The sequence below is a fragment of the Pithys albifrons genome, chromosome 8 (assembly GCF_047495875.1).
Source record: "Pithys albifrons albifrons isolate INPA30051 chromosome 8, PitAlb_v1, whole genome shotgun sequence".
Lineage (NCBI taxonomy): Eukaryota > Metazoa > Chordata > Aves > Passeriformes > Thamnophilidae > Pithys > Pithys albifrons.
The window spans coordinates 2,259,847-2,281,765 of record NC_092465.1 but is presented as its reverse complement, the minus strand read 5'-3'; the positions used below and the strand labels follow the sequence as shown (position 1 = coordinate 2,281,765).

General features: G+C 43.4%; 1 protein-coding gene across 1 annotated transcript in view; it reads left to right on the top strand.

Moving 5' to 3' along the window:
* The window catches only part of KIF5C (kinesin family member 5C), an 81,556-nt gene that overhangs the window by 2,282 nt on the left and 57,355 nt on the right, over window positions 1-21,919 (top strand). The window contains exons 2-4 of the mRNA XM_071562453.1: window positions 14,671-14,761; window positions 18,681-18,754; window positions 19,720-19,824. Of these exons, the coding sequence (XP_071418554.1) occupies window positions 14,671-14,761; window positions 18,681-18,754; window positions 19,720-19,824 (270 nt within the window). The remainder of the gene's footprint in view (window positions 1-14,670; window positions 14,762-18,680; window positions 18,755-19,719; window positions 19,825-21,919) is intronic.

The following is a 21,919-nucleotide window of genomic DNA, read 5'->3' as shown; positions in this document are numbered from 1 at the left end:
CCAAGTTAATTGTCTTTCTTTGAAGGTTAAAGCTGTGCCACCCCCAGCAGCCCGTTAACAAAAGAATAATCAAATTGCTGCTCAGTCTTGGTCAGCAGTGGAGGGTTTGGAGGAAGGGAAGCAGAACTGAGCACAGCCCTTTGGATGTCTAAAAACACAAAGGTCAGCAGATTCCCCTCCCCCCTTAAATCAACAACCCCTCAGACATATTAAAAGCAGATTAAAATACATCTACTGTAAATCCTTCAGCAGGGCTGTGTTTTTGAGAGAGGTGGAGTTTGGAACGTGTCTTTGTCCATGAAGTGTCTGTTGTGTGGGAAAAGAGTAACTAAGATGCTTTGGTAAAGGTTTCTGTGTCTTGCTGACAGGAGACAATTCCTTTGGCAAAGGGAAAAATAACAGCAGCTGATAATTTCCTACCATGGGAGTGTAAAAAATAGAAGAAAATTGATGTATTTATTTATGTAAATATTTATTTTCGATGCACATTCAGGTTGGCAGGAAACTTTTGGGGGGTTATTTTTTGACCACAAGCTTAGAGTTTGTCTTTTGGCAAAATTTGAGGTGCATATTTTAATTTTAACCATCTCAACCAGGGCAGTGTGACCTCAAACCCAGGTCCTGCTTCCCCAGGAGGAACTGCCCAGCTCTGGGTTTTAACCATCTCAACCAGGGCAGTGTGACCTCAAACCCAGGTCCTGCTTCCCCAGGAGGAACTGCCCAGCTCTGGGTTTTAACCACCTCAACCAGGGCAGTGTGTCCTCAAACCCAGGTCCTGCTTCCCAGGGAGGAACTGCCCAGCTCTGGGTTTTAACCATCTCAACCAGGGCAGTGTGTCCTCAAACCCAGGTCCTGCTTCCCAAGGAGGAACTGCCCAGCTCTGGGTTTTAACCATCTCGACCAGGGCAGTGTGTCCTCAAACCCAGGTCCTGCTTCCCAAGGAGGAACTGCCCAGCTCTGGGGGGATATTTGGAGTTTTCTGGATGGAGCTGAACATGAAAATCCTTCCACATTCCTTGTCCTCTTTATTTGCAGTGCTGAGCTTTGGTGTAACCTGATCCCCAGTGGATTCCACTGCAGCAGGAGCAGGGAATGCTCCTGGGAATTGTTATTTATTGGTTTAGGGAGCTGCTTCCCTCCAACAAATCATGCCTGGCAGGGCAAGGAGTCCTGACTGGTGCAAAGCACTTCCAGAGTAACTTCCTCCTGGACAAGCAGGATTTTAGTCTTCCAAACCTCTTAGAAATGTTATATAAAGCAAAAATAAACCAGAACCAAACACTTTTTTTTTTGGTTTTACTTTACCACTTGAAAACACTGCAATGCAGCTTTTATATCTTGATTCATATATTGGAAAGAAAAGGGTTCTGTTAAAATTTCAAAACCCAAACAAACCCACCAACCCCTCCCAGAGGAATTGTGTCATCACAGCAGAAAATATAAAATATAAATGATTCAAAGGAAACACCTATTTTTTTTTCCTGACCAGTAAGTCTGAAAAAATTTACTTCTTCCCAGCAACCAGTTGTGAGGAAAATGCTTTTTTCCCCCCTGAACTTCCCACTGTCATCTCCCATGATACTTCCCCAGGGCCAGGAGGAGATTTTCCAGCAAAAAAATTAGAGATTGGATAATATTTCTGAAATAAGGCTGGGTAGTATTTCTGAAACAAGCAGTTTAACCACTTAGGTGTGACTTGACCCTTTATTTTATGGCCTGGCCCTTTCCATCCCTCTCCAGGTGCTCCTGTTGTTCCCAGGTGTGGCTTTGGGTCCTGTTCCTCCCAGTTCTTCCCAGTTCCTCCCAGTGCTTTTATCCCTGATCCCAGAAGGATGCAGGAAGCTCAGCTCCTGCTGGGATGCTCCCCACGAGGTGCCTTCTGGTTTTGCTTTGTGGGACAGGATTCTCCCAGCCCTGCTGTGAAATATTAAGGAATTATTTTCAGGAGATGGTGTTTCCAAGTCCTTTTTCTCCCAGGTCTGGAGCCACCACCCCTTGGAGGGCAGGGCTGCTCTGAGGGTGATTTCCCAGACCAAAGTCTCCTAAGGAGAACATCCAAAAGGCAGCTCAGGAAGCTCCTTTTGTTCCCAGGTGTGGCTTTGGGTCCTGTTCCTCCCAGTTCCTCCCAGTTCTTCCCAGTGCTTTTATCCCTGATCCCAGAAGGATGCAGGAAGCTCAGCTCCTGCTGGGATGCTCCCCATGAGGTGCCTTCTGGTTTAGGTTTGTGTGATAGGATATTCCCAACCCTGCTGTGAAATATTAAGGAATTATTTTCAGGAGATGATGTTTCCAAGTCCTTTTTCTCCCAGGTCTGGAGTGACCACCCCTTGGAGGGCAGGGCTGCTCTGAGGGTGATTTCCCAGACCAAAGTCTCCTAAGGAGAACATCCAAAAGGCAGCTTAGGAAGCTCCTTTTGTTCTCAGGTGTGGCTTTGGGTCCAGTTCCTCCCAGTTCCTCCCAGTGCTTTTATTCCTGATCCCAGAGGGATGCAGGAAGCTCAGCTCCTGCTGGGATGCTCCCCATGAGGTTCCCTCTGGTTTTGCTTTGTGGGACAGGATTCTCCCAGCCCTACTGTGAAATATTAAGGAATTATTTTCAGGAGATGGTGTTTCCAAGTCCTTTTTCTCCCAGGTCTGGAGCCACCACCCCTTGGAGGGCAGGGCTGCTCTGAGGGTGATTTCCCAGACCAAAGTCACCTAAGGAGAACATCCAAAAGGCAGCTTAGGAAGCTCCTTTTGTTCCCAGGTGTGGCTTTGGGTCCTGTTCCTCCCAGTTCCTCCCAGTTCCTCCCGGTTCCTCCCAGTTCCTCCCAGTTCCTCCCAGTGCTTTTATCCCTGATCCCAGAAGGATGCAGGAAGCTCAGCCCCTGCTGGGATGCTCCCCATGAGGTGGCTTCTGGTTTAGGTTTGTGGGACAGGATTCTCCCAGCCCTGCTGTGAAATATTAAGGAATTATTTTCAGGAGATGGTGTTTCCAAGTCCTCTTTCTCCCAGGTCTGGAGCCACCACCCCTTGGAGGGCAGGGCTGCTCTGAGAGTGATTTCCCAGGCAAAAATCTCCTGGTGGGAAGGAGAAAAGATGCAAAAGGCAGCTGAGGAAGCTCCTGTTGTTCCCAGGGAGGGATAAAAGGCTCTCTCTCCATTGTGCTGTCAGCAGGGAATGTGTAAGCCCAGCTTAGAGCAGCTGCTGAGCCCTGCAGTTCCTCTGGCAGCGCCTGCCCAGCCCTCAGTGCCCACCCAGGGGCTCCTGCCCAGCCCTCAGTGCCCACCCAGAAGCTCCTGCCCAGCCCTCAGTGCCCAGCCCTCAGTGCCCACCCAGGGGCTCCTGCCCACCCCTCAGTGCCCACCCAGGGGCTTCTGCCCAGCCCTCAGTGCCCACCCCTCAGTGCCCACCCAGAAGCTCCTGCCCAGCCCTCAGTGCCCACCCAGAAGCTCCTGCCCAGCCCTCAGTGCCCACCCAGGGGCTCCTGCCCAGCCCTCAGTGCCCACCCAGGAGCTCCTGCCCAGCCCTCAGTGCCCACCTCTCAGTGCCCACCCAGAAGCTCCTGCCCAGCCCTCAGTGCCCACCCAGGGGCTCCTGCCCACCCCTCAGTGCCCACCTCTCAGTGCCCACCCAGGGGCTCCTGCCCATCCCTCAGAGCCCACCCAAGGCCTCCTGCCCACCCCTCAGTGCCCAGCCCTCAATGCCCACCCAGGGGCTCCTGCCCAGCCCTCAGTGCCCCCCCCAGGGGCTCCTGCCCAGCCCTCAGTGCCCACCCAGGGATTCCTGCCCACCCCTCAGTGCCCACCTCTCAGTGCCCACCCAGGGGCTCCTGCCCAGCCCTCAGTGCCCACCCAGGGGCTCCTGCCCACCCCTCAGTGCCCACCCAGGGGGCTCCTGCCCACCCCTCAGTGCCCACCCCTCAGTGCCCACCCAGGGGTTCCTGCCCACCCCTCAGTGCCCACCCAGGGGCTCCTGCCCACCCCTCAGTGCCACCCCCAGGGGCTCCTGCCCAGCCCTCAGTGCCCACCCAGGTATTCCTGCCCACCCCTCAGTGCCCATCCCTCAGTGCCCACCCAGGGGCTCCTGCCCACCCCTCAGTGCCCACCCAGGGGCTCCTGCCCAGCCCTCAGTGCCCACCCAGGGGCTCCTGCCCAGCCCTCAGTGCCCATCCCTCAGAGCCCACCCAGGGGCTCCTGCCCAGCCCTCAGTGCCCACCCAGGGGCTCCTGCCCAGCCCTCAGTGCCCATCCCTCAGAGCCCACCCAGGGGCTCCTGCCCAGCCCTCAGTGCCCACCCAGGGGGCTCCTGCCCACCCCTCAGTGCCCACCCCTCAGTGCCCACCCAGGGGTTCCTGCCCACCCCTCAGTGCCCACCCAGGGGCTCCTGCCCACCCCTCAGTGACCACCCAGGGGCTCCTGCCCAGCCCTCAGTGCCCATCCCTTGGTGCCCACCCAGGGGCTCCTGCCCAGCCCTCAGTGCCCATCCCTTGGTGCCCACCCAGGGGCTCCTGCCCGTGCCACTTCCAGCAGGGAGCTGCAGGATCAGGGGGAGGATCCCCCAGGACTCACACGAGGGAATTGCCACTGGCTCAGCCATGCAATATTCCACATAAATAACTAATGTGGCTCCAGCCAACCAGCCAGAGCCATCCCCTGATCTGTGCCCCGGGCTCTGCTCTTCTGCAGTGTCACATTCCATGGGAGGAATTCCCGGGCAGGACTTGGTGATCCTTGTGGGTCCCTTCTGTGAGGAAAAGGAAAGGAAACAACAAAGATTGATGGCTGAGTCCGTTGCAGTGGGTGGGCTGGAATCTCAGCAAGGCTGAGCTTTTGCTTTCTTCTTTTTTTTCCCATACTTTTCTTCTCTAAGCTCTTTTCGTGGGGAGATTCTCACTTATTTGCACCCTCCAAATACGTGGCTGTGTTTTAGCTTTTATTTCATATCTGCCAGTGAAGTCAGCACAGTTTGTGCTGATGAGAAGCACATTCTTAATGTCTTAAGCACATTCTTGTCCAGAGATCTTTGGGTGCTGTTGAGCAATTGCCACCTGAGACTTTAAAAAAATACATAGCCCTGTGAAATAGGTAAGTGGGTAAAAAAATAGGGATTAAAGAAGCCCCCTGTGCTGCTGGGCTTTGTTCACAGGGCTGTTAACCAAGCCAGGCTTCCATCTCAGCCCTGTGCTCCAGGAGGGTTTGCTCCCCAGGGATCCAGAAATACCTCGTGGGAAGCTGGTGCTGGGTGTGATGCTGTGACTTCTGTGATGGTGTGAGAGCTGGCACTGGGGAGGAGGCTGAGTGCTGTTCCTCAGGCTGATCCCACTCTGGGAAGCTGCTCCTTGCTTTGTCTCCAGCACCTTCACTGTGTGTTCCAGCTCTTCTTTTCCATCTCTTCTTTTCCAGCTCTTCTTTTCCAGCTCTTCTTTTCCAGCTCTTCTTTTCCATCTCTTCCAGCTCTTTTCTTTTCCAGCTCTTCTTTTCCATCTCTTCCAGCTCTCCTTTTCCATCTCTTCCATCTCTCCTTTCCCATCTCTCCTTTCCCATCTCTCCTTTCCCATCTCTCCTTTCCCATCTCTCCTTTCCCATCTCTCCTTTCCCATCTCTCCTTTCCCATCTCTCCTTTCCCATCTCTCCTTTCCCATCTCTCCTTTCCCATCTCTCCTTTCCCATCTCTCCTTTTCCATCTCTTCTTTTCCTTCTCTCCTTTTTCATTCTCTTCTCTTCCATCTCTTCTTTTCCATCTCTCCTTTTCCATCTCTTCCATCTCTCCTTTTCCATCTCTCCTTTTCCATCTCATTTTTTCCATCTCTTCTTTTCCATCTCTTCCTTTCCATCTCTTCTTTTCCGTCTCTTCTTTTCCATCTCTTCCATCTCTTCTCTTCCATCTCTTCCTTTCCATCTCTTCCTTTTCCATCTCTGAGCTTGGCACTGCCCAGTTTCGTGGGATGCTCCTGGCAGGGATTCTTCCCTTCCCAAGGAGCTCCAAGCAGATCCCTTGGCATGTTGGGCACTGAGTGGCACCTTCTTGCCAGGCTTGGGGACAGGCTGGGTTGGGGGTTTCTGTGTCATTCCCTCCTCCATCCTCTGCTGTTTTCCTGCTGGGAAACTTTTCCCTCCTTACCTGTCCTTTCAAAGTTTGGATTCCCACTTCAAGCCTTGAAATTTAAACCCCAGGGAATTTATTTCAACAGGATTCCTTGTCAGGCACCTGCAAAATGTAATTTCATGTCACTCTGTGTTGTCTTTTCCCCTCTGGCACCTCCTTTTGGGAGCACAAAGTTTGGACATTGAGCTTCTGTCCTGAAGAACTTCATTCCAGTCCCTTCCCTGGCATTTATTGGGGTGAATGTTGAGCCTGGCACAGATTTTTGGGTGTTTGGGGAAGGAGAAGGTGCCACTCAGAATGTTCAATATTAATGTGCTTTTCTCTGTAGTGTTTTTTTGAGGATTGGGGCAGGGAGGGGAAAACAGAGGAGAAAAAATTATTTAATTTAATTTAATTTTTAACTTGACTGCTGACACCTTTGGTATTATCTTGGTGTCCTCCCTGTTACCATGAAAATGACTCACTCAGGGTTTGTTTTTTTCCAAAAAACTCTGTCTGGGGGGTTCCTGCCTCACTCCTGGAGGTTCAGTGGAACACAGAAATGTGTTTGGAACTGGGAATGTTGTCACAGAAAGAGGATTTATTGGTGATTTTTTTTGGTTTTTTTTTCCCTGACCTTTCCACCACTGCTGTGCATTTGGGTCTGGTTTGATCTGTTTTGTCTGATGGAACCCAGAGGGACCTCCCAAATCCTCTTTATTTTCCCTCTCCTGTTGGGTTTTGTGTCTCTGCAACCTTTGAAATCCCAGGGGTAGAAGCACAGAAGGGATTCAGAGTCACCCAATGTTTATTTTTGGGAAAACTCTGGATGATGCTGCTTGTCTGGGATGCCTTTATGGGCTGGGAAAATGCCTTTTATTCCACTTTGTTGGGGTTTGGAGTGGGAAAACTTGGCATGTTTAAATAACCCCAAATAAACCAAACCCAACCAAAGCATCAGCAGCAAAAAAACCTTTACCCCAAAGTATCCAAAATGGGATTTCTGTTGGATTTTATTCATCTCCTGGAAAAAGCCAAACCATTCCTATATATTTGTGTTCTTGACTTTCCATGGGATGTCCTGGCAATGCATGTCCTTATTATCACATTCCATTATTTTATCAATAATTGGTCCCGTGACACCTTCAGAAAATGCCTTTATTCAAAATATAACCCAGAGTTTAATTGACACCAGGAATGCTGGAGTTTTCCCCCTGAGAAATGAGTATCCAGAGATAAAACCTGAAATATTTCATAGCATTGCTCTCAGATGTCTTTGCCAGAAATGGTTCATTTTTCACTCTCTCTCTGCTCAGAGGGGTTTTTCTCTGCTCTGATTTGTGGGGATGGGCAGGAGGAGGAGGAGGGAGAGGCAGTTCTGGCTCAGGGAGCAGAGACATCCTTGGAAAACTGGCCTTGCTTGGGAGCTGTTGTCAAACATTTCTGTTGCATGGGGAGGATTTGGTGCTGAAACCACATTTTGTTCCACATTCAACAGCTTTTGCAGCACCAAATATTCCCAGATTTCCTTAGATACTGTTTTTGTCACAGGCTCTGCTGGGCAGCTCTCCCTGTGGCAGCATTTTTAGGGCTGGAAGCTGCCTTTTGAAGCCCCCCTGGGCATCCTCTGCCAGCCCAGAGTCCTCCTGGCTGCTGAATTGTTCCCCCCTTAGCACAGGAGAGAGTTCTCTGAATTGGGGTAACTGGGTTAGGGAGTATTTTTAGCACAGCTGGGACCACAAGGTGGATTTTTCTGCAGTTGTGATCAGCCCTTCTGCCTTCACAGCCCAGGGTTCAGCCCAGCAGGGAGATGTGCAGCTTCTCCCAGGGCTGGGGGTTTATTCCTGGTGCCACCCTGCTCCTCCCAGGGCTGGGATTGTCCTCCTGTCCCACCCTGCTCCTCCCAGGGCTGGGATTGTCCTCCTGTCCCACCTGCTCCTCCCAGGGCTGGGATTGTCCTCCTGTCCCACCCTGCTCCTCCCAGGGCTGGGATTGTCCTCCTGTCCCACCCTGCTTGTCCCAGGGCTGGGATTGTCCCTCCTGTCCCACCCTGTCCCTCCCAGAGCTGGGATTGTCCTCCTGTCCCACCCTGCTCCTCCCAGGGCTGGGATTGTCCTTCCTGTCCCACCCTCCTGTCCCACCCTGCCCCTTCCAGAGCTGGGATTGTCCTCCTGTCCCACCCTGCTCCTCCCAGGGCTGGGATTGTCCCTCCTGTCCCACCCTCCTGTCCCACCCTGCCCCTTCCAGAGCTGGGATTGTCCTCCTGTCCCACCCTGCCCCTCCCAGAGCTGGGATTGTCCTCCTGTCCTACCCTGCTTGTCCCAGGGCTGGGATTGTCCTCCTGTCCCACCTTGCTTGTCCCAGGGCTGGGATTGTCCTCCTGTCCCACCCTCCTGTCCCCCCTGCTCCTCCCAGGGCTGGGATTGTTCTCCTGTCCCACCCTCCTGTCCCACCCTGCTCCTCCCAGGGCTGGGATTGTCCCTCCTGTCCCACTCTCCTGTCCCACCTGCTCCTCCCAGGGCTGGGGTTGTCCTCCTGTCCCTCTCAGCTCCTCCCAGGGCTGGGATTGTCCCTCCTGTCCCACCCTCCTGTCCCATCTGCTCCTCCCAGGGCTGGGATTGTCCTCCTGTCCCTCAGCTTCTCTCAGGGCTGGGATTGTCCCTCCTGTCCCACCCTCCTGTCCCATCTGCTCCTCCCAGGACTGGGATTGTCCTCCTGTCCCTCTCAGCTCCTCTCAAGGCTGGGGATCTCCTCCTGTCCCACCTGCTCCTCCCAGGGCTGGGGTTGTCCCTCCTGTCCCACCCTGCTTGTCCCAGGGCTGGGATTGTCCTCCTGTCCCACCCTGCTTGTCCCAGGGCTGGGATTGTCCTCCTGTCCCACCCTCCTGTCCCACCTGCTCCTCCCAGGGCTGGGATTGTTCTCCTGTCCCACCCTCCTGTCCCCCCTGCTCCTCCCAGGGCTGGGATTGTCCCTCCTGTCCCACTCTCCTGTCCCCCCTGCTCCTCCCAGGGCTGGGGTTGTCCTCCTGTCCCTCTCAGCTCCTCCCAGGGCTGGGATTGTCCCTCCTGTCCCACCCTCCTGTCCCATCAGCTCCTCCCAGAGCTGGGATTGTCTGTGTGCAGCCCAATTTCCAGAGTGTTGCAGAATAACCACAAACTTCAAACAGAGCTGTTGCCAACTTCTTTTACCCTCCTCTATGTGCTGCTCCCAGGAATTTCTGCCTTCCCTCTGCCCCTGCAGGACAAGGGTTGGACCCAAAGGAAAAGGAAGTGGTGGCACAGCTGGGTGTGTGCCAGGGCTGGACATGGTCCATCACTTAAGATGAGATTCTTGGGGTTTTTTTTTAAATTAATTTTCCCCTTGTTGTGTTTTTTGGGATGTGCAGGTGCTGCTTCAGCAAAGGTTGTGCTGTGGGTGTGTCATTTAATGGGAGCTCTTCTGCCTTGGTAAACTCCTCCCAGGGCTTGGATTTTCCTCCTCTGCCTTTTTGGAGCTGGGGCTTTGTTAAATTCTTCCCAGGGCTTGGATTTTCCTCTTCTTCCTTTTTACATCTGGGGCTTTGTTAAACTCTTCCCAGGGTTTGGATTCTGCTCTTCTTCCTTTTTACAGGGCATTTGTTAAACTCTTCCCAGATCTTGGATTTTGCTCTTCTTCCTTTTTACATCTGGGGATTTGTTAAACTCCTCCCAGGGCTTGGATTTTGCTCTTCTTCCTTTCTACAGGGGATTTGTTAAACTCTTCCCAGAGCTTGGATTTTCCTCCTCTTCCTTTTTACATCTGGGGATTTGTTGAACTCCTCCCAGGGCTTGGCTTTGGTGTGTTTTGGTGCAGATTTAATGCAGGAACTCAGCAAGGCTTCCTTTGCCTGGGCAGTGCCCAGGGCATCAGCTCCTGTTGGCACAGTGGGAACACTCCCTGCTTTTCCCTGCCCTGTTCCTGCTTTGGAGGTTCCCATTCCCAAGGAAGAGCAACCATCCCTCCTGGGATCAGCCATCCCTCCTCCTGGGACCAGCCATCCCTCCTCCTGGGACCAGCCATCCCTCCTCCTGGGAACAACCATCCCTCCTCCTGGGAACAACCATCCCTCCTGGGACCAGCCATCCCTCCTCCTGGGAACAGCCATCCCTCCTCCTGGGACCAGCCATCCCTCCTCCTGGGACCAGTTGTTGTCCCTCCTCTGGGATCAGGAGAAGGATGAGATGAAGAACAGACTGTCCATACCCCGTAACCTCCAAGGCTGAGCTGGTTGGTGTGACCAGAACAGTTAAATTTGGATTTTTGCTTTTTATTTCTATTAAAAAGTTCCCTTTGGAGTGGCTTTCAGAGGATTTGGGATGCAGGAATTGATGGGGAAGGTGAGACCTTGGTGGTTTCAGGATTGAGGGGTTGTTTTTTGTGTTTTTTTTTTTAAATCAGTGCCAAGAGCTGCCCCTTGAGTGGCAGAGCAGCAGCTCCTGCTGCTGAAAAGGTTTTAATGCTCATTTGCACCATCCTCCTCTCAGTTATTTTCTGGCTGGGAAATTTCAAAATTTTGGTGAAAGAAAATCACAGTGTTTTCTACATAACAAAAACCCCCAGGAGTTTAAAACCAGTTTTGAAGGATGGAATTCTACAAAATAGGAATTAGAGAATCATAGGATGGTTTAAGGTGGAAAAGCTCTGTGGGACCATCAAGCCCAACCACCCCCAGCACCACCAAGGCCACCACTGACCGTGTCCCCAAGTGCCACATCCATTAAATCCCTCCAGGGATGGGGATCCACCACTTTCCTGGGATCCTTTTCCAGTGTTTTCCCTTTCTGGGAAGAACCTTTTCCTCATGTCTGTTTTTCTCTTGTCCATCTCAACTGCTCTAAAATCATTCGAGGAGGCTCCTGATTTATGGCACTTTCCATCCTTTTTCCTTCTGCAAAGGAGATTTTCTGTGTTTTCTTTCTAAACTCTTGGTCTGTGTTGTTTTATATACAAAAGAAATTATCAATAGGTGGAAAACCAGGAAAAATCTGGATAATTTGCACCAACACAAATCAATAATAAGGGGAGAGCTGTGACTGAGTATTGTCAGAACTATAAAAAAATGCTGCTTAAGAGGATTATTTATTACTTGTCTTTGTTTTGGGAGCTCTTTAGACTTAAAATTCATATAAAATTCCTGTTTTCCAGGTGGCAGAAACAACTCCTGAGCTTTGATTTCCTGACCTGCAGATCTTGAGCAGAGTCAGGTGATGCTTTGGGAGGTGGAGTTTGTTGCAAAGGAGCTCAAGGTCCTTTCTGCTGACAAGTGAGAGCTTAAAGTGGCTCCCTGGCCTTGAGCCAAACTCCATCAGCTCCCCAGAAATATTAATGAAGCAGATCAATAATTAAGCCCTCTCTGCCAGGGTAGTGCTGGTTTGTCTCATGGCTGCTCCATTTCATTTCTTTTCCAAATGATTTTAGGAATCATTGGCGGCGGGTCACCAGTGGTGTCCCCAGGGGTCTGTGTTGGGTCCTGTCCTGTTTAACATCTTTAGTGATGATTTAGATGAGGGGATTGAGTCCATCAGCAGCAAATTTGCTGATGACACCAAGTTGGGAGGGAGGGTCGACCTGCTGGAAGGCAGGAGGGCTCTGCAGAGGGACCTGGACGGGCTGGAGGGATCTGGAGAAGGACCTGGACAGGCTGGAGAGACCTGGAGAAGGATCTGGACAGGCAGGAGGGCTCTGCAGAGGGATCTGGACAGGCAGGAGGGATGGGCTGATTCCAATGGGATGAAGTTCAACAAGGCCAAGTGCAGGTCCTGCCCTTTGGCCACCCCAAGCCCTGCAGCGCTCCAGGCTGGGCACAGAGTGGCTGGAGAGCAGCCAGGCAGAGGGACCTGGGGGGACTGAGGGACAGGAAGCTCAAGAGGAGCCACCAGTGTGCCCAGGTGGCCAAGAAGGCCAAGGGGATCCTGGCCTGGATCCAAACTAGCGTGGCCAGCAGGCCCAGGGCAGTGACCCTTCCCCTGGACTCTGCCTTGGGGAGGCCACACCTTGAGTGTTGTGTTCAGTTCTGGGCCCCTCAGTTGAGGAAAGAGCTTGAGGGGCTGGAGCGGGGCCAGAGAAGAGCAACGAGGCTGGAGAAGGGACTGGAGCACAAGTGCTGTGGGGAGAGGCTGAGGGAGCTGGGGGTGTTCAGCCTGGAGAAGAGGAGGCTCAGAGGTGACCTCAGCACTGTCTGGAACTGCCTGAAGGGAAGTTCTGGCCAGGTGGGGGTTGGTCTCTTCTCCCAGGCACTCAGCAATAGGACAAGGGGGCACGATGGGCTCAAGCTCTGCCAGGGGAAATTGAAGTTGGAGATGAGGAAGAAATTCTTTGCAGAGAGAGTGCTCAGGGATTGGAATGGGCTGCCCAGAGAGGGGGTGGATTCCCCATCCCTGGAGGTTTTTCAGCTGAGCTTGGCCGTGGCACTGAGTGCCATGATCTGGTAAAGGGACTGGAGTTGGCCCAAGGGTTGGACTTGATGATCTTGGAGGGCTTTTCCAACCCGATCCATTCTATCATTCTGTGATTCTATGAATATGAGCTTTTTTTTTTGGCCAACTTGCTTTAGTGCATTCAGGTTATTCTGGATAAATTTCCTTATTTTTCAACCCAAGAATTCTGAATTTTCCCCCCCTGGGGGCTTTGCTGCTGCCCAAAGTTTTCACAGGGCAGGTTGGCACAGCTTGGGATGGCAGTGGCACTTCTTGTACAGCTGAATAAAGGGAAAACATAATTAATTAATTAATTTTTCAGCTTTCCTAACATGCTTTTATTTCCCCTCTCTGCTTTTAACCACGTTCTCAATTCTCAGTCCACATAAATGGCTTCAGGAGAAGATCCTGTTTATTTTTGGGGCTAATCAGCAAAGTAGTGACAGCTCTGGAGCTGCAGAACCTCGTGGGGAGGAGAATTCCTTCTGGAATTCCTTCTGACTCCTGCTTTGGTGGAATTCCAGGGGGAATTTGCAGGCCCAGCTCTTTTTATCCCACTTGGGAAGGGAGAGTGTTCAGCAAATGTGGTCTGTGCATTTCCAAAGGGAGTGGGGACCTGAATTCCTGCTCCAAGGAATTGTGTTTTATTGCCCCTTCCAAGGGAGGAGCTCAGACTGTGCCCACTCAGACATGGCATTGCCCCTGGGAATGATTCTCCTCCTCCTCTTGGAAAAACTCTGCCCTCCAGGCCTGCAATGGCACATCTTTTATTTATGAAATTCTCCTGCCAGAGCACTCAGGGCAGGGAAAACTCTCTGGGAAGTGATCTGGGCTTAATTGAGGTTCTCCATGTCACGTGGTGGTGGTGGTGGCACCTGGAGCTGCTCCGTGCTGTGCCCTGGCAGTGCCATCCTGTGCAGGGAATAAAGGATTCCATGGGCTCTGGGTGGTGATTCCATGGGCTCTGGCTGGTGATTCCATGAGCTCTAGCTGGTGATTCCAAGGGCTGGTGATTCCATGAGCTCTGGGTGGTGATTCCATGAGCTCTTGGTGGTGATTCCATGAGCTGGTGATTCCATGAGCTCTGGGTGGTGATTCCATGAGCTGTGGCTGGTGATTCCATAAGCTCTGGGTGGTGATTCCATGAGCTCTTGGTGGTGATTCCATGAGCTGGTGATTCCATGAGCTCTGGGTGGTGATTCCATGAGCTCTGGGTGGTGATTCCATGAGCTGTGGCTGGTGATTCCATGAGTGATGGGCTGGTGATTCCATGAACTGGGGGCTGAGGATTCCAGGGGCTCTGGCTGGTGATTCCATGAACTGGGGGCTGAGGATTCCATGATGATTCCATGAGCTCTTGGTGGTGATTCCATGCGCTGGTGATTCCATGAGCTCTGGCTGGTGATTCCATCCTATTCCCCCACTATTTTCATCCTATTCTCCCAATATTTCCCTCCTATTCCCCCATTATTTCCATGGCTATCCCCCCAATATTTCCATCCTATTCCCCCAATATTTCCATCCTATTCCCCCAATATTTCCATCCTATTCCCCCACTATTTCCATCCCATTCCCCCAATATTTCCATGTCTATCCCCCCACTATTTCCTTCCTATCCCCCCAATATTTCCGTGGCTATTCCCCCAATATTTCCATGGCTATTCCCCCAATATTTCCATCCTATTCCCCCACTATTTCCATCCCATTCCCCCAATATTTCCATGTCTATCCCCCCACTATTTCCATCCTATCCCCCCAATATTTCCGTGGCTATTCCCCCAATATTTCCATGGCTATTCCCCCAATACTTCCATGGCTATTCCCCCAATATTTCCATCCTATTCCCCCATATTTCCATGGCTATTCCCCCAATATTTCCCTCCTATCCCCCCACTATTTCCATGGCTATTCCCCCAATATTTCCCTCCTATCCCCCCAGTATTTCCACGTCTATTCCCCCAATATTTCCATGGCTATTCCCCCACTATTTCCATCCTATCCCCCCAATATTTCCACGTCTATCCCCCACTATTTCCCTTTAAAACACCCCCCTGAATGGCTTCCCTCGTGGGCCCTGCAGCATTTCCTGCTGCCTGTCACCCTGGGGGTCCCAGCTGTGGGATGTTCTTTCTCTCACACGTGTCTCTCTCTCTCTCTCCCCTGTGTTTGCAGCAGGGCAAGCCCTACGTGTTTGACCGAGTGTTGCCCCCCAACACCACCCAGGAGCAGGTTTATAACGCCTGTGCCAAGCAGATTGTCAAAGGTGGGTGCTGGCCCTGCCCTGCTCCCTGGGTGACATAGTGGGGTGGCTGTAGTTACTATTTCATTTATATTATCCTCACATATATATATTTGCTATATAATAAGCCATGTGTATATTTACTATATAATATATAATATAGCCATGTGTATATTTACTATGTAATATAGTCATGTGTATCTGTATTTACTATATAATTTATAATACAGTCATGTGTATATATTTATTATTTAATTTATATTATAGTCATGTGTATATATTTACTATATAATATATAATATAGCCATGTGTATATGTGTTTAGTATTTAATTTATATTATAGTCATGTGCATATATTTACTATATAATATAAAATATAGTCATGTGTCTGTATTTACTATATAATATATAGTCGTGTATATATTTACTATATAATATAATCATGTGTATATATTTAGTATTTAATTTATATTATAGTCATGTTTATATATTTACTATATAATATAAAATATAGTCATGTGTATATATTTACTATATAATATATAATATAGTCTTGTGTATATGTTTACTATATTATATAGCCTTGTGTATATTTACTATATAATATATAATATAGTGATGTGTATATATTTACTATATAATTGATAATATAGTCGTGTCTATATTTACTATTTAATTTATATTATAGTCATGTGTCTATATTTACGATATAATATATAATAGAGCCATGTGTATATGTATTTACTATTTAATTTATAACATAGTCATGTTTATATATTTACTATATAATATAAAATATAGTCATGTGTATATATTTACTATATAATATATAATATAGTCTTGTGTATATGTATTTACCATATAATTATAATATAGTCATGTATGTATTTAGTATTTAATTTATATTAGTCATGTGTCTATATTTACTATATAATATATAATAGAGCCATGTGTCTGTATTTACTATATAATATACAGTTGTGTATATGTATTTACTATTTAATTTATAACATAGTCATGTTTATATATTTACTATATAATATAAAATATAGCCATGTGTATATATTTACTATATAATATATAATATAGTCTTGTGTATATGTATTTACCATATAATTATAATATAGTCATGTATGTATTTAGTATTTAATTTATATTATCATGTGTATATATTTACTATATATAATATAGTCATGTGTATATGTTTACTATATTATATAGCCTTGTGTATATTTACTATATAATATATAATATAGTGATGTGTATATATTTACTATATAATTGATAATATAGTCATGTCTATATTTACTATTTAATTTATACTATAGTCGTGTCTATATTTACTATTTAATTTATATTATAGTCATGTGTCTATATTTACTATATAATATATATTATAGTCATGTGTATATGTATTTACTATTTAATTTATATTATAGTCATGTGCTTATATTTACTATATAATATAAAATATAGCCATGTGTCTGTATTTACTATATAATTTATAGTCATGTGTATATATTTAGTATTTAATTTATATTCTAATCAAGTATATATATTTACTATATAATATATAATATAGTCATGTGTATATGTATATACTATATAATTGATAATATAGTCGTGTCTATATTTACTATTTAATTTATATTATAGTCATGTGTCTATATTTACTATATAATATATAATATAATCATGTGTATATATTTAGTATTTAATTTATATTATAGTCATGTGTTTATATTACTATATAATATAAAATATAGCCATGTGTCTGTATTTACTATATAATTTATAGTCATGTGTATATATTTATTATATAATATAATCATGTATATATATTTAGTGTTTAATTTATATTATAGTCATATGTTTATATTTACTATATAATATAAAATATAGCCATGTGTATATTTACTATATAATATAGTCATGTGTATATGTATTTACTATATAATTGATAATATAGTCATGTATGTATTTACTATTTAATTTATATTAGTCATGTGTATATATTTACTATATAATATAAAATACAGCCATGTGTCTGTATTTACTATGTAATATAGTCATGTGGTTATATTTACTATATAATTTATAATATAGACATGTGCATATAATTACTATATAATATAGTAATGTGTAGATATTTACTATTTAATTTATATTATACTCATGTGTATATATTTACTATATAATATAAAATATAGCCACGTGTCTGTATTTATATATAATATATAGTCATGTGTGTATATTTAGTATTTAATTTATAATATAGTTGTGTATATATTTACTATCTAATTTCTATTAGTTGTGTATATATTTACTATATAATATAAAATATAGCCATGTATCTGTATTTACTATATCATATAAATTACAGTCATGTGTATATATTTAGTATTTAATTTATATTATAGTCATGTATATATTTACTATATAATATGGTCATGTGTATTATTGTTATAATTTATTATAATTTATGTGTAATTTATTTGTCATTATTATAATTTATGTTTATTATTATAATTTATTTTTTAATATTCAACATAGTAATTTATATATATTTACTATTTATATAGAATATAGCCATGTATCTATATCTACTATTTAATATAAAACCATGTGTGTATATTTAGTATTTAATTTATATTATAGTCATGTGTCTATATTTACTATATAATATATAATATAGACATGTGTCTGTATTTTCTATTTACTATATAATATAGTAATTTGTATGTATTTAATATCTATATATAAAATATAGCCATGTATCTATAATTACTATATAATTTATAATATAGCCATGTTTATATATTTACTATATAATATAAAATATAGCCACGTGTCTGTATTTACTTTATAATATATAGTCATGTGTATAGGTATTTAATTTATCATATAGTCATATGAATATATTTACTATATAATCTAATCATGTGTATATATTTATTATTTACTATATAATATAGTAATTTGTATGTATTTATTATTTATATATAATATAGGCATGTATCTATATTTACTGTATAATATATGATAGAGCCACCTGTGTATATTTACTATTTAATTTCTATTATAGCCATGTGTATATATTTAATATATAATATATAATATAAATATATAAAATAATAATAGGTAATATAATATATAATACATAATATAATATATAATATATAAAATATACTATATACTATATAATATATAATATACTATATACTATATAATATACAATATACTATATAATATATACTATATACTATATAATATACTATATACTATATACTATATAATATATAATATACTATATACTATATACTATATAATATATACTATATACTATATAATATACTATATAATAAATAATATATAATATATAATATAGCCATGTGTATATATTTACTGTTTAATTTATATTATATTAATGTGTATATATTTACAATATAACATAGCCATGTGTATATATTTACTATTTATTACATTATATAGTAATTTGTATATATTTACTGTCTATATAATATATATTTATATTTATTTCCTGGGAGTCTCTCTTAGGGTGGGAACCATAAATACCTTTCCAGCCCTCCCAGGTTTCTGGAGCTTCCCATGGGCATTAAAGCCCTGCCAAGTTATAAATGGATATTTTTATATCTCAATGCAATATAAAATTATTCATTCTGCCCTGAAAAAAGTAATTTTTAATAAATCCAAGTCCTTTCCTTCTCCTCTCCTTTGCTCTCCTGCTTTGTAGACGTGAGAAACTTGGAATTAATGTGGGAAACTTGGAATTAATGAGGGGGGACAGCAGGAGAAATAGAATATGAAATTTATAACAAGAAATAATCCATTTCCTGGTTGAGCTCCAGCGCTGAAAACACTTTAAAAATGCTGATAATTCAGCTTTAATGAGGGTGTTAATTGGCTTTTCTTCCCCCTGCAGATGTCCTGGAAGGCTACAATGGGACAATCTTTGCCTACGGACAGACATCCTCGGGGAAAACACACACCATGGAGGTAGGGGGGAAATTAAAAAAAATTAAAATTAAAGGCAATCAGGGTTTGGGGGACTCGTGGGTAGAGTGGCAAAATTAAAAAAAAATAATTACAGGCAATCCGAGTTTGAGAGACCCGTTGGTAGAGTGGCAAAATTTATAAAAAAATGAAAAAAAGAAAAATTAAAGGACTGAAAGGCAATCAGTTTGGGGGACTCATTGGTAGAGTGGCAAAATTAAAATAAAAAAAAAATTAAAGGCAATCAGGGTTTGGGGGACTCGTTGGTAGAGTGGCAAAATTAAAAAAAAATAAATAAAAATAAAAGGCAATCAGGGTTTGGGGGAACTGTTGGTAGAGTGGCAAAATTAAAAAAAATAAATAAAAATAAAAGGCAATCAGGGTTTGGGGGAACTGTTGGTAGTCGCAAAATTAAAAAAAAATTAAAAAAAAAGAAAAATTAAAGGAATTAAAGGCAATCAGTTTGGGGAAACTGTTGGTAGAGTGGCAAAATTTAAAAAAAAATAAAAAAAATTAAAATTAAAGACAATCAGAGTTTGAGGGACCCATTGGTAGAGTGGCAAAATTAAAAAAAAATAATTACAGGCAATCAGGGTTTGGGGGAACTGTTGGTAGAGTGGCAAAATTAAAAAATAAATAAAAGGCAATAGGCCAAATCAGAATATATTGTTTTTAATCCTCCAGTCCCCCCAAGCCCTTCAGCTCTGGAAGGTGGTGGGGGAAGAGGAACAGGAGCATTTGATGCTCATTGATGCTGACAGGTCTGCAGGCACCTGGTTTGACCTGGGCTGTCGTGCTGGGTCTGTTTGTTCCTCTCCTTGCTCAGGGAATGACAGCACAGGAACTGCAAAGGGGATCTCCGTGGGGTGGGAATGTCCACCCAGGACGTGGATCCACCACCACACGCCCCATGGGGAACCTCAGGAAGGGGGGTGAGTTGGGACCAAGCTGTGGTTTTGTGTCCACAGGGGAAGCTGCATGACCCTCAGCTCATGGGCATCATCCCCAGGATCGCACACGACATCTTTGATCACATCTACTCCATGGATGAGAACTTGGAGTTCCACATCAAGGTAGATGTGCAGTGACATGTTACATAACGGGCTGGGACGTTGTGCTGAGGGGGTTTATTGCTGTCCCTTTGATAGCTCAAAAATTGCTGGTTGGAATCACAAAATCATGGAATGAATTGGGTTGGAAAAGACCTCTGAGATCAGCAAGTTCAACCCTTGATCCAACCCTACTGTGATCACCAGCCCAGGGCACGGAGTGCCCTGGGCTGGTGATCACAGTGGGGTTGGATCAAGACATGGTGGATTCTGAGAGTGGGGTTGGATCAAGACATGGTGGATTCTCACAGTGGGGTTGGATCAAGACATGGTGGATTCTCAGAGTGGGGTTGGATCAAGACATGGTGGATTCTGAGAGTGGGGTTGGATCAAGACATGGTGGATTCTGAGAGTGGGGTTGGATCAAGACATGGTGGATTCTCACAGTGGGGTTGGATCAAGACATGGTGGATTCTGAGAGTGGGGTTGGATCAAGACATGGTGGATTCTCAGAGTGGGGTTGGATCAAGACATGGTGGATTCTGAGAGTGGGGTTGGATCAAGACATGGTGGATTCTCACAGTGGGGCTGGATCAAGACATGGTGGATTCTGAGAGTGGGGTTGGATCAAGACATGGTGGATTCTGAGAGTGGGGTTGGATCAAGACATGGTGGATTCTGAGAGTGGGGTTGGATCAAGACATGGTGGATTCTGAGAGTGGGGTTGGATCAAGACATGGTGGATTCTCAGAGTGGGGTTGGATCAAGACATGGTGGATTCTCACAGTGGGGTTGAATCAAGACCTGGTGGATTCTCACTCAGTGCCACATCCATAGAATCACAAAATGGATTGGGTTGGAAAAGCCCTCTGAGATCATCAAGTCCAACCCTTGGGCCAACTCCAGTCCCTTTACCAGATCATGGCACTCAGTGCCACGGCCAAGCTCAGCTGAAAAACCTCCAGGGATGGGGAATCCACCCCCTCTCTGGGTCAGGGATGGTTCCCTGAGACACCTGGCACAGTTCAGCCCCTGGTGGGACTGGCAGGGGCAGTCTATTTATATTTTTAGATTTATATTTATTTTTATATTGACGTATATGTATCTTTAATGATATTTATATTTTTATATATTTATATTTTATATTTAATTTTATTTTTATATTTTATATTTACATATTTGTATTTTTAATTACTTTTTATTTTTATGTACTTATATTTTATATTTATACTTATTTTCCTATTTTATATTTACATATTTCTATTTTTAATGATATTTATATTTTTATATATTTATATTTTATATTTAATTTTATTTTTCTATTTTATATTTACATATTTGTATTTTTAATGATATTCATATATTTATATATTTATATTTTATATTTAATTTTATTTTTCTATTTTATATTTACGTATTTATATTTTTAATGATATTTATATTTTTATATAGTTATATTATATATTTATATTTTTAATTTTTTATATTTACTTATTTGTATTTTCAATTATATTTATATTTTTATATTTTTATATTTTAGATTTATATTTATTTTTATATTTTGTTTTTACATATTTGTATTTTTAATTACATTTTTATTTTTATGTTCTTATATTTTATATTTATACTTATTTTCCTATTTTATATTTACATATTTGTATTTTTAATATTTATATTTTTATGTATCTATATTTCATATTTTATATTTATTTTTATATTTTATATTTAAATATTTGTATTTTTAATGATATTTATATTTTTATATAGTTATACTATATATTTATATTTTTTATTTTTTATATTTACTTATTTGTATTTTCAATTATATTTATATTTTTATTCATTTATATTTTATATTTATATTTATTTTATATTTGCATATATGCATCTTTAATTATATTTATATTTTTATATAATTATATTTTATATTTATTTATATTTATTTTTATATTTTATTTTTACATATTTGTATTTTAATGATATTTTTATATATTTCTATTTCTGTTTCTATTTATTTCTACATTTACATATTTATATTTTCCTTAGAGCAGTTGTGTCTCTGCTACAAAAAACCTTTTCACTTTTTTTCAGTGACTCAATTCAAGATCAAACTTCTCCA